Raw genomic sequence first — 14,243 nt, forward strand, 5'->3', positions numbered from 1 at the left:
TTTAGTGCTCTAAACGTTTTATAGATCTTCTTAGAGGCAAATTTGAAAACTTGAATAGGCTTTCATTTCAATTCAACTAACAGCACAACTAGAGCAACAGTGTTTATTTTTATGACAAAATCTTCGAAGCAATTGAGTTAGGTGTCTTTTCTGGTTTTTTTTGAAAAAAGTTTGCTGTCTTTTCTGGTTGTTTTTTTTCAATGTTATCCAATGGGAAGAAAACAAACATGAAATATAAATTAAAGGCATCTGTGTATTTGGAGAAACAACGTATTTATTATGTTCGCTAAGATTCAATAAAAGAATTCATGAATTAGTTTAATCACTAAGAATCACATATGACTTTTAGTTATTGCTGAGACTCTTTAATGGTGTTTATCCCGGGTGCTTGTCGTTCGTTAAAATGGCGTAGTGTTCAACGATCTCAGTCATCAATTTCGAATTACCTTTGGCAGAGTCACAGGCTTTCATTTGAAAAATAGCATTTTTTGCATCTGATAAAATATTCAATTTTTTATTTTCTGAATCCTTGCAGTTTTCAAATCTGATATTGTACATGAAAAAGAAACACTCTAGAATATGGAGCCGATCTGACATTAAGAAACATTCACATGATAGTTTCCAGCGCAGTTTTCAGCTGATTTGGTGTACAGTTCTATGCGTCTGTGCGTATGTTCAAATAATTCAACTAGAACTCTAATCTATTGTCATGCGCATCAAACAGCTCGATTGAGAGCTACCGAATAAAGTCTTAAACCCTAAGGACTGTAACGGTCGGTCGTTAACCTGGGTTGAACCTTCTTGGGAATCATATCCAAAAACCACATTTGGTTCCATACAAGCCATTCAAAAATTTGGATCTTTTCCGTTTGTGCCCCCTCCCACCTTTGGGGTGCATATTATTTGCACCCCCCCCCCCCCCACCCTAGATGCACGTGCCATATTCGTGCACAATTATTTAAGTAATGGTAAGTGTTCTGTAACTGGGGGGGGGGCATAACGGAAAAGACTCAAAAATTTTTAATGATCTTGTTATGGCTGCCAAGATTTGTAATTCTTATATGGTATCCAACATGTATATTTTTCCGTTCATTTATCACCCGTAAATTGCCTATAAATCAGCCTAAGTTTTGGGCTCTATAGAAGCTTGGTATTATGTTTGGTTCTTACATGGTTCAAAAATATTTCTGAATAGGTTCTTATATGGTTCCTACAAGAATATTAAAGGATTCTTTCAGACATGACCGCATTTATCTCCTCAAGTTAATTTCGGCCTTCAGTTAGTCCAATATCTTGCTTTTGTGAGAATCTTGTCTGCTTGTGTGGACTATCAGATTTATTTCTCTTCTGTATAGTCATCAGCTAAAAAAGATGATGATAAGAAGCGTTTGAATTGACATGTCCATTCCTTTCATAACAAAGAGTACCAGGGCCGAGAGGCGTACCTGATATATACATTATTGAGCAAACTTGAAACTTTTTCAATTTTGCCATTGAGTTACCGCTGGGCCAAAATGCTTGATAGGGAGAAATGACTATCAAGAAAAGAGGCAAACGTTTACTAAAAACAGAGTTCTCCGTTTGACCCTGTGATGGTTTCAAACAAACATCAAGAAACTTAGAAGTTTTATTAAAGCCTCAAAGCACGAAAGAAGAAGTTACCTGACGAAACTTGTCAATAAGTAAAGGCCACAAAACTAAACTAAATTCCATTTCAGTCTTGGCGCTATCATTATCTTATTGACCTATCAGTCATATGTCGGAAGTAAGTTCTCCAACCAACAGAAATCTGATTCTAACATCCATCAAACTGTAACTATTGAACTCGCTTGTGTTTAAGCCATATATGATTCTCATGAAATATTGATGAAAATAGAAAATCACCTCCAGGATTTAGAACTAAGATCTATTCACATGTCAATCAAGTAAAATATCTTTAGCTAATCCAAATTTTCTCTGTATTTTTTTGCATAGATAAGTACTATAAAATACGAGATAAATTTTGCATTTTTTCAGCTTCACTTTGAATTTAAAATTGAGCTCAGTGATTACTTTTGACCCGTGCTATCGACCACGACAATGGTGTCCAGACCACCAGCAGACAGAGAAATTTTGGATCTTCAGAATGCGGAATCAGCTACTGCGTGGATTATGTCTTTTGCGGTGAAATGTCGCGGAGAGAAGAAAGAGGACAAGATCAACACCAATGGCGCTATACAGGATCTTCAGGTAACCAATCTCTTTCTTAGTATTTGCGGGCAAGAAGCAATTATTAAACTTATTTCGTCCTAGGAAAATGATAGACACTCCGAATAAAGACATCAGATTGGCGGTTCAAAACTATATTTCTCCTAACGAGAAAGTGGTAACGACAGACAGTAATAACGACAGAAAGTAGTAACGCTAAATTTCTGTCCAAAATACAAGGTGTAGGGGAGTCAGACAACGATTTCCTCAGGTTTGTCCTAAAGTTTATCTCAGGTTTGAGGGACCCTGACGCAGAACTTAGACTACTCGACGGTATTAATGCAGAACCAACAATGTCAGTTACTGAAAAAACATAGAGCTTACAGTTCAGAAGTCAAGTAAAAGCTTTTGCTAGTTCTTCTGCGAGTAAAAATTTGGGTAAAATTTCAAGAAGACCTTTCGAAAACCAGATGAAAAGTTTAAGGCTAACAAAGGCAAAAAAATCTGCACTAGGTGTAGAGGTAAGCCACACACTAGTAGACCCTGTCCAGCGCTAATTAAAACACGCAAAACCTATGAAAAGGTGGGACAATTCTCAAAAATGTGTAGAAGCAAACCCCAACCAATTTCAGGTAAGTACAATAAACAGAATAACTTTTGAAAATAAGAAAATAATTCTTCAAAGCAAGCATCTCCAGCATCGGAGATGGGAATTTTATATTCTAAAGAACAAATCTTGAGCATGTTTGTGAAATGGGATTATATCTCAAAAAATGTAAAGTGATAATGCAGGTAGAAACAGGTGCAAATAGCGCAGTAATATCATCAAAAATATGAACTGAGCTTGTTAAACCTCGGTTGGATGGTAAAATAAGACATCTTCAAGCTTATGATGGTCATCAATTAACGCGTCTGGGAGCACTTTCTTGTGACGTTGAGTTGAAGGGAAGCAGGCTCACACAAAAAGAACTAGCAGTGGGCAGTCCGATAATGCATTCGAGCTACTTGGTAGAGAATTTCTACCCAAGCACGTTGTGAGCAACACCACAACGAAACATTTTCCTGCTGTGAAGGGATACAAAGCTAATTTGAAGCTGGTGCCACGATCAAAACCAATGTTCTGCAGTGCCAGAAAAATACCTCTACCTCTTAAAGACAAGATCACAGAGAAGCTGAAAGACAGGGCATTCTTGAACCGGTACAGCCGGGAAGAGTCACTAATGCAACTCCAGTGGTGTGGCAGAGAATTAAGAATGGAGAAATAAGATTTTGGAATATTTGAAAGTGCATATCAATGGCAGGGTCATGGATGAGGACTACCCAATACTAGACATGAAAACGATCTTCCACAACCTCAAACTTTGGCGAAATTGACCTCTCACTCAAATACCTACTATCAAATTGAGCTTGACGAAGAGCCAAAACATTTATGCACAATCCACCCATCTCAGGCGGACCGTTTAAAATGTGCCGACTACCTCAGGATTTGAAATACTCTTCTTCAATCTTCCAGAATTGCCTCGAATCAATACTCAAGGGAACCATTAGTGTGGTGATCTTTCAAGATGATGTGGTAGTTTATGGTACTAACTAAGGGCCACAAGAGAGTGCTTGCTGTCGAGAGTCAACTACGTGAGAAAAAGTTTACTATTAATGAGAAAAAACAACTCAAATTCAGTCGATAGCGTTAGTTTTTTGGGATACTCCATTTCAAACGAGGAAATAGCACCAGATCCCAAACATGATGAAAAAAAGCAATAGCACCAACTAACAACAAACAACTTTTATCGTTTGCGGAGCTGGCAAAATTTTACGCAAGAATGATTCTTAATTTTGCAACAAAAATTGATACCTTTAGATAACAATAGAAACAGCAATTTCTCATGGAGCATAATGCAATAAAAAACCTTCGAAGACAAAAAAAAATTATGTGCTAACCCAATTCTACAGCCATATAGTTTACAATAGGAGAAACAGTTACTAAAGACGCCTCCGAAAATGCCATTGCTGGGTCTTTTCGCAAGGAGGACATCCAGTTATATATGTATCGAGAAAGATGACTCCAGTGGAGCAAAACTATTCGAACATAGAGCGGGAAGTAGTGGTCATTGTGTTTGTGGTCACAAGATTGAAGCCATTCCTTCTTTGAAGGTGACTCACCCTACAGACGGACCACAAACCTCTCAAATATCTCTTTGCACCAGACGAGCAGATCCCGAAGACAGCATCAGCTAGAATCACAAGATGGGCAAAAGTTATAATGGGCGTCAACTGTGAGTCGAAGCACACTCCAGGAGAGCAGATACCCCATGAAGACGCTTGGTGCAGAATGGATATTAACGAAGACGCATCCGACAACAATCGAGTGTGCTTCGCAATCAATAATATCTACTTCGCTCAGATTGATTTGGTGACCCGAGCAGATATCAAAACAAAACTTGGATGAAACAAACTCTTCCAAGATATAATGAAACGAAACAAATATGGCGATTGAAACATTGTTCAGGAGCGGAAAAAGGATTTAAACAACACAAAGATGCACTGACCATACACAATGGAATCATCCTCAGTGGTGTTATTCCTTTCATTCCACCAAAACGCATGAGTCACATACTGGGAAGAATGCAACTGAGGCATCAGTTACAACGATAACATGGTGGCCTGGCATTACTCAAGACGATGTTAATATTTTTAAGAATTGTCAAATGAACAGGCCTAGCCTGGAAAAACTCTCTACATGTCCAGAAGCCCGACGACGCTTGGGAACGACTCCACATGGACTGGGGTTATGTTAAGGACCAAGGCAATACTTTTGCAATTTTTGACGCGGGTTCTGACTAGATAGAAGCTGCTCCTCGCGGGGAATAATACAGTTATAATAAATCTTAGTCAAATCTTAGCAGGATTTGAAATACCAAAAATTTCAGGGCAAACTGCAGTCGATTTTATTTTGGGACGCAGAGTCAGACTACAAGCATGGCAGATTTTGACTTGTGCGAACTCATTTTATTCAAGGACAATGGGAAGACGAAGACTGTTCCTGCTACTTTCATCATCAGGAAGGACTTGAATACAACATTCATTCTGCACAGAAACTCAACACGGACTACTCTAGTGAGCGACAACCAAATTGCGAGACTGGACAAGAACAATGTGAAAACTGAACCACCAGTAGAGGAGACCATATCTCAACCAGAGCCACAACTTCAGAACACAGATATGGGACCTTCACATCTGGATAAAGCTTCTGTAGCCACATCAGTTGCAGAGCACCAACAGCCCGAACCCACAGAGCCTTCACGAACATCAACAAGAATGAAAAACAGTCCGACAGATTTGGAGAACCTATACCCACAAATTTGCTTAAAAAGAAGGGAGGATCTGGAAACTTAGAAGTTTTATTAAAGTTCCAAAGAACGAAAGAAGAAATTACCTGACAAACATTGTCAATAAGTAAGGCCCAGAAAACTAAACTAAATTCCAATTCAGTCTGGGCGCTAGCATTAACTTATTGACCTATCAATCTTATGCCAGAAGTAAAATCCCCCACCAAGAGAAACCTGATTCTAACATCCACCAACCTCCAACTAATGAACTCGAATGTATCTAGGCCATATAAGATTCTCATGAAATATTGATGAAAACACAAAATCACCTCCGGGATTTGGAACTAAGATCTATTCACATGTCAATCAAGTAAAATAACTTTCGCTTATCTAAATTTTCTCAGTGTAGTTTCGCATAGATAAGTACTATAATTACCAGCTAATATTTGTATTTCTTCAGTTCCATTTTTAATCTGAAATTCAACTTATTGAATTCTTTTGACCCGCGTTATTAACCATGACTGACCCCTTATTCGATCACTTTTTTGTTGGGTCAACCCTATTTGGCTGTATATTGTTTGCATGTCTTTTTAATTCTTAGTTCACTTTTGTACCCGGTGACCTTTTTATCGTAATTAATCGCAATATAGGCTAAAATGTTAACGGTGTATATTATTACTATTAAAAATTTTGTTTATAAACAGTAATGATTGGTTTTAACCTCTCATTTAACTTGACCTTAATTTTTTGTCATCTAATGCGACGTTTCGCGGAAAACCTTGTCGGAAAAGCTGGTGAAATTACCACTATAGGTAGTTCCCGCTAAAATAGCTAAAACACAATTACAGAAGCCACTACATTACACCGCAGAGGTATACCCAAATCATCACGGGCAAACATTCCCGATGCGTGTATCTCGTATACGTTTTTCTTATGTTAATACATTGAAAAGGGAACAAAATTGCGGGAAACAGCTACTTTAGCAGAAACCGGCAAAAAGGAAGGGAAATTAGCAAACCGTGTTCGCAAAAGTGTCCTAATCTTAGCGGCGAAATACAAGTACAAATTTTATAACCTATTTTTCGAGCGTCTTGTATCACGCATCTGCTCAATTTATGTATCACTTTTTCGCACGCAACGTAGCTCGATTTCGCATATAAAGCGCAATTAAGCCTAATTTAATGCGCATTTTTAAGCATAAAAGTAATTTAAAAAGCTTTATTACTGTTAGTAGTACTTATTACTACTTTATTATTTTTTCAAGAGTTCCTAGCCGCTTGATTGAATCTACACCCGTCCCACAATGACTAACAAAGCCTTTTTTGAGGGTGGGATTTTTTGGAAAAAATCAGTTTTTGTGGCACTGAGACGTACATCACTTTTTTCACGAAACAGATTCGATCAGTAAAAACAGATATGGCCAATGAAAATAGATTCAGCCAGTCCCACATTGGCAAATAAAGCATTTTTTGAGCGAGGGATTTTTCGGAAAAAAAAGCAGATTTTGTGGCATTGGGATGTACCATATTTTTAAGTATTGACCCCAGAGCAAAAATTTTTGGTTTAAAACAATCCATATGAATAAAAGATATTATAAAAAATAGTATGAGCAACATTCTACAACTCCTCGTCCCAAAGCGTCACAACATATTTTTTAAAAACGAGAAGAGTTTTAAGAAACATTTTGAGAGGAATATGCAAAATTTGGCTTTATATAAAACTCATTTTAAATTTCTCTACATCTTAGCAAAACATAGTTTCACACGTTTCTTTTATATCTTTGAACCACCTAGACCCAAAAGTCGAGAAATAAGAAGGCATTTTACATTAAAAACAGACTAATTTTTTGCGTTTCCGAACTTTACTTTTCTAATGTTCCAGTTTTTCAAGTATTGACACCAAAGCAAAAGCTTTTGTTTTAATACAATTACAATACATATGAATAGGAGATACAGCGAAAACAGTACGAGCAATATTCCATAACTCCTTGACTCCTACGGTCACATCATATTTTTGAAACAAGAGACGAATTCTGAGAAACATTGGACGAAAATGCAAAGTTTGACTTTATATAAAACTAATCTAAGAATTTTTTAAGTCATAGCCAAAGTTAGTTTAACTTACGTCTCTCTTATCACTTTGAACTACCTAGACCCAATAGTCGAGAAATAATAAGGCATTTTAGATAAAAACAGACGAATTTTTTGCGTTTCTGAACTCTACTTTTCTAATGTTCCAATTTTTCCCCAAAGCAAAGTAATCACCCCCAAAGAAAATTTTTGGTTTAAAGCAATACATATGACTAGGAGATACTACGAAAACAGTTCGATCAATATTCTACAACTCCTTGACCCTTAGGTTCACATCAAATTACTTAAATAAGAGACGAATTTTAGGAAACATTACACAAACTTGCAAAATTTGACTTTATATAAAACTAATAATAAATTTCTATACTTCATAGCCAAAGTTAGTTTAACACACCTTAATCTTATAACTTTGAACCAACCAGACCCAATAGTCGAGAAATAAGAAGGCATTTTACATAAAAAAACAGACGAAATATTTGCGTTTCCGATCTTTAATTTTCTTATGTTCCAATTTACCAAGTATTCACCCCCCAAGCCATAACTTTTAGTTTAATGCAAAAAATTTGAATAGGAGATACTGCGGAAACAGTATGAGCAATATTCTACAATACCTTGACCCATAGGGTTACATCATATTAATTAAGACGAATTTTGAGAAACATTACACGAAACTGCAAAACTTGACTTTATATAATACTAAACTTATATTTCTGTAAAACAAAGGCAAAAGATAGCCCGACCCACGTTTTTTTATCACTTTGAACCACCTAGACACAATTCTCGAGAAATAAGAAGGCACTTTACACAAAAAACAGACAAATTTTTTTGGTTTCCGAACTTTACTCTTCTAATGTTCAATTTTTTCAATTACGGACACAAAAGCAAAATTTTTTGGTTTAATACAACTCATACGAAGAGTAGATACTACGAAAACATTATGAGCAACATTCTACAACTCTTGACCCATAGGGTCACATCATATTTTTTGAATACGAGACGAATTTTGAGAAACATTTGAGGAAATTGCAAAACTTGACTTTTTAAATAACACTAAACTTAAATTTCTTTACATCATAGCCAGAGTTAGCCTAACAAACGTTTCTCTTATAACTTTGAACCACTGAGACGCAATAGTCGAGAACAAAGAATGCATTTGACATAAAAAACAGACGAATTTTTGCGTTTCCGAACTTTACTTTTCTAATGTTCCAATTTTTCAAGTATTGAACCCAAAACAAAGTTTAATACAATACATATGGATAGGAGATACTACGAAAACAGTATGAGAATTATTCTACTCCTCCTTGACCCATAGGGTCATATCAAATTTTTTGAATAAAAGTCGAATTTTGAGAAACATTGGACGAAATTGCAAAACTTTATTTTATATAACACTAATACTAAATTAGTTTACATCATAGCCAGAGTCAGCCTAACACACGTTTCTCTGATAACTTTGAACCACCTAGGCGCAATAGTCGAAAAAAAAGAACGCATTTTACATAAAAACAGACGAATTTTTTGCGTTTCCGTACTTCACTTTTCTAATGTACCAATTTTTCAGATATTGACCCCAAAGCACAAATTTTTGGTTTAATACAATACATATGAATAAGAGATACTACAAATATAGTATGAGCAACATTCCACAACTCCTTGACCCATAGGGCCACATCATATTTTTTAAATAAGAGACGAATTTTGAGAAACGTTTGACGAAATTGCAAAACTTGACTTTGGTGTTCAGAATCTAAAGACATCTAATTTGCTCACGGAACTACAACCGAATAAACTTTTTGATTAGTTTGCAAACTAAATTTTTTGTTTAGTGAATTAAAAACAGAAAAAAAATAATTTTGACTTTTTTCTGAAAAATCCCTCAAAATTTTTTGATGATATTTGTCGGATTTTCAGGTCGATTTTCCCTTCTCGGATAACAAAAACAACGTGGTCTCTACATTAGTGCCCCCTATTTCTATTGCCCCTGAGTTTGCCAGTCCAACATTGGTATACAAGCCCTTTTTTGAGCGTGGGATTTTTCGGAAAAAGTTGATGCCTCGGCTTTTCGACTTTGTATTTAAAGTTGTTTGTGTTTAAATCCCTTTAAAGCTTTAAAAGATTGATATCAATTTCTAATAAAGTGCTTATTACAGAGTATTAAATCTTTTTTGCATGCTCAAAATGCGCGCTTTTAATTAGACTGTATTGAGTATAAGAGATAATTTTAATGCGAATAATAGATACCTTAATTGAGCGGAAACGTGCTACATGACTTGTAACTTATTTTTCGATTTGAAAGTTCTTTTATTTCGCAAAATTGGCGGAACCCCTTTTCCGAAAAGTAAGATGCAAAGGATGTCTCTTAATTTCTTTCATTTTATGTATCTAATTTCCGATCGAATTTTACTAATGCGGAAATTTTGGGGTATACTTCTGCGGTGTAATGTAACAGTGCAAAAACGCATTTGAAAAATCGCACGCTAATGAATACAAAACTTTGTCCAGAAAAGAGAAAGAAAAAAGCTGAATGTTTCTTTGAGATGGATGCGGTCCGCGACCGAATAGATCGATCAAAGATCGAGAGTTAGGGAGTTATTTCTTCATGCTCAGCAGCTGCCAAGTAGGCCCGAACAATTGTTTTTTTGAGATACAAGATGAGCGGCTTTTAGCATCTGATCCACAACTTGTTTCAGAGATCTCTGGGTTTTCGTTACGAATTGGAAGGTTTATGAAAATTTTGTATGCGGCAGGTTGGGCTTCTTTCATGATGCAAACTTTTAAAGACCGCTCTATCTCAACACGTGTTGGTTTACTTGCAAATTTCATTGGAGTCTTATAGCGCTCAGTCTTTTTTCTTATCAGTTGATTTGGAGTACTTTAATTGAAGTTCAAGTGAATAAAATGCACATATTTTTCTTTACTTTTCTCTCTCTTTTTGGACATGGTTAGTTCCCTCTAAACATTCGTTTGCAAAAATATTCGGATCATTATTATCTTTGTTGTGTGTATTTCAGGTATGATCGTAACGGCTAAGCACATATCTTATGATCTGCGGGGTAAGAATCCAAATTAACAATAATTTTGACTTGAATAATTTCAAAAACTCTCAAAAACTTTCAAAAATGGAGTTGTTTTATCTTTTCCTCTGAGACATTCGCGAACAAAACCATGTCCCAATAGTGATGTCTGTGTGGTCAACTCTATATATTTTGTAAATAAGTGCTGCTTTTTAATGAACTGTTTAATTACTAAGACAATTTATTATTCATTAGTTTACAAACTGACTTATGTCCAATTCAAAGAATTGGATGAAATTCAGGATTTTTTTTATTTTTTTAGTTTTTTTTAAACTTAGTTCGTTTTCAATGAAAAAAGCTTCCTTTTGTGAGCAATTTTTAAGTTCAACTTTCCAACAATTGCAATTATTAATAAAAAAATAGATTAGTATCGAGCCCCTAAATACAGTCCAATCAGTCAGTAATTTACCCAATTACATATGATAGAAAAATCTAATTCTTTATTAATGATTTAATGCGGTCTTCGCTCTCGTTTCATTCCATTAGAACTCCTTTACTCCAAAAACAGTTGTCTAATTTACACTTCAAGTTGGCTGGAAAAAATGCTTTTTTTGGTTGTGTTATGAGAGATATTTGATGACATCTTTTGATTAAATCTAATTAACTAAATTTTTTGTTTTAACATCTGTTGTGTTTATTACCTTTAGCCTTCTAGTAAGTCCCGACTATATAAATAGAGGGTTCGTCTGGTCAGGTCATATCTTATCTAATCTTATCTTTTCAAAAATGCTTTTGCAGTACGACTTGATCAGCAGCACGTGCAACTGACGAAAACACTACTGGCCTCTAGAAAAAAAACTAATATGCCTGAAAATTGGGGCCTCTATATCAGGTTCAATGGCAAAATAAGGGAAATATTTTTTAAAGCTTTTTTAGTTATTAAAGAGAAAAATCTGATTTTTTAACGTTGGGCAATTCTTAAAATGGCTCCTATGCTAAACCTTAAAACCAATTCCCATGTTTAGTTTAAAACCTGATTTGATGAGAATGTTCCTTAATTGACCAAGTTTCGGGTATTGGAACAACGGAAACAATGTGGTGAGAAAGAGGAAAGTTTGTGTTTCTTTCTAAATTCTTAACTCTGTTGATTACTCCTGATGCTTCAAGAACAATAGATTCTTATCACTCCATATGTCCCTGCTGACAACTCGTTCCACCCCAAAATAAATATGAAAAAAAATCAATTGGTCGCCTATACTTTGCTTTAAATAAGACATAAAAAATCAAATCAGAGCAATTTATTAAATTAGTATAATTTCATTTTTTGAAGAGTTTTACGCAAATTGAAAATTTTCATGAAAAATTTTTTGCACTGAAACTCTTTTCAGTTTAATATAATAAAAAGAAAAATAGATTAACAGAATTTAAGGAACATTTATAACATAAGAACAGGAAAGGCGACCACTTGTTGAAAGGGCAAAAAATGATTTTTCTTCAACTTTCTAACCTCGTATTTAAAATTACGTTGATGCGTCCGCTATTGGTGTCGTCTCAATTAGCTGTTCCATTTTGGGATTTTTTTAGTGGCCCTTTGTAAAAAATAACAATAGGTTAAGTTTTCTTTGTTGAAAAGAAAATGTTCCATTTCTCTTTTTTGCTGCTAGATACTAGTCAGAATCAATTCCACCATTTATGGAGGATTTATATAAAACTAGGTGTAGCCCAAAAACTCATACATGGAGATTTTGTAAAAAAAATAAGTCGTGGAAAAGAAAAATCAGAAAACCTTCTTTTCTGCAACATAGCCACCGTCCTTTGAACTTATGCTTGATTGGCTTTGAGACTTAAGTTCCCCAATTGACTCCAACTTCATTCAATCATCAGACTGCAGAATTTGCCTCAAGTATATAAAATATGAAAAATTTCATTATTTAATTAAGAAAACTGTACTGTAAAACATTAAATTCATACTGATTTTTCGAATAGGCCTAAAAAATTTTTTTTAAATGTAACCTGGTTTCCTTACAAAATACTGTTTGTGTTTTTGATTAAGCTAATTTTTTAGTCTGGATTGCTGAACTTCAATTTTTTTAGGAGTCGCATTATGTTTGAAAACAATTGTCAAGGCATATGATTATATATCTGTTAAAATCAAAGCGAAACGAGAATTGTCTTTTTTTCAGTTTTCTTTTTCCATAAAATCTTAATCGTGGTCGCTCCAAAATTGCTTCAATTTGAGTTTTGCAAATATGGTAGTCAAAGAAGATTCAGAACAAGTGCCTTCAGAACAAAGTAAAGTTTTCCACAAACTTGAGACGCATGTTAGCTAACATAAAAGTCTATGGTCTTGGATATGGTATCCAAGACACCATAAAATTTTTTCCACAAGAAATTTTTAAATCTCCATTTTTATCGTCTGAAATCCGCATAGGACGTTGTTAAAATCATTTTTGTGTCAAAAAAGATGTTGCACAAAAACAATTTTATGATCTTGGATGGGCCATAAAAGTCTATGGTCTTGGATATGGTATCCAAGGCACCATAGAAAAAAAAATTTTTTGTTGAAGGCCAATGGCAAGTACGATATATTTGTTGTACTACATGGTCCAAAAAACGTCATTTGAGATCACCTTGAAATTTTTGTATGGTCTTATGTATTGTATCAAAGAAGCCATACAACCATACATGTCTTACGTATGGTTTCTAAGAAACATTTATGGTGGTCAAACCGGAGAACATTCTGTGCTCGCACGAGGCGCCTTGTTTCGTATAATAGTTAGCCATTTCATACCGTCAGGCCATGGCCATGCCTCAGCGGCCCGAAAAATCTAATATGAAGCTATCACAACAGAACAAGATTATCAGGTTATCTGTTTATCAGTTCAACAACTATCAGTTTTTTTATTGATAAAACATGCTTGAAGGCAATTTTGTAATCGGATTATTGAGCACAAAGGTCAATGGGAAAAATTATGTGTAATGGAATTGTAAATTTGGGAACAATGGACCGGGTATAATTTCATGTAACTTTTTGAACCATTCTTTTTTTGTAAAACTGGCTATAACTTTATTATCAACTTCCGTTGATAACTAAATTAATTATCAATTTCCGTTGATAACAAAAATGGGCAACTTCTTGACTGTTTGATTTTTCGTAGCCTTTTGTTGATTACCGATTACAACTGCATGTCATTATAGCTTAATAACAAAACCTTCTTCAGAATGGTCGCTAACTAGGTATTTTAGTAAATGTTTAGACTCTTTTGATAAATGGGTAGAGTTTTCATCACAGCTAGTGCAATCTACAGGTAAGCATATTTTTCAAACGTCGTTTAGACTGTGAGATGCCCCCTGGAACAATGGATCAAGGAGTATACAAGTGCAGGGACAATAGCGGTTGCTTTGAAATGGTCGCAATCTGTGATGGCCGCTGGGACTGCAATGATGGAAGCGACGAAGAGTTCGACTGTGAGCAACTCTTTATTTTAAATGTATATTTTACAATTCAGTTTGATTTTATAAAACAATCTGAAACATCTTAGTCAAAAATAGTCACTTGGTTAAGGTTTCTATAAAATAAAGTTATTAAATATAAATGTGTCGTGACATTGACAAGCTACATT

General features: G+C 35.0%; 1 protein-coding gene across 1 annotated transcript in view; it reads left to right on the plus strand.

The window, feature by feature from the left end:
- The first annotated feature begins 10,484 nt into the window (after nucleotides 1–10,484).
- The window catches only part of LOC142348026 (uncharacterized), a 177,825-nt gene continuing 174,066 nt past the window's right edge, over nucleotides 10,485–14,243 (plus strand). The window contains exons 1-3 of the mRNA XM_075399193.1: nucleotides 10,485–10,547; nucleotides 10,618–10,659; nucleotides 13,957–14,088. Of these exons, the coding sequence (XP_075255308.1) occupies nucleotides 10,505–10,547; nucleotides 10,618–10,659; nucleotides 13,957–14,088 (217 nt within the window). The 5' untranslated portion in view covers nucleotides 10,485–10,504. The remainder of the gene's footprint in view (nucleotides 10,548–10,617; nucleotides 10,660–13,956; nucleotides 14,089–14,243) is intronic.

This window comes from Convolutriloba macropyga, chromosome 10 (genome assembly GCF_964194025.1).
Source record: "Convolutriloba macropyga chromosome 10, txConMacr16.3, whole genome shotgun sequence".
NCBI classification, from domain to species: domain Eukaryota; kingdom Metazoa; phylum Xenacoelomorpha; order Acoela; family Convolutidae; genus Convolutriloba; species Convolutriloba macropyga.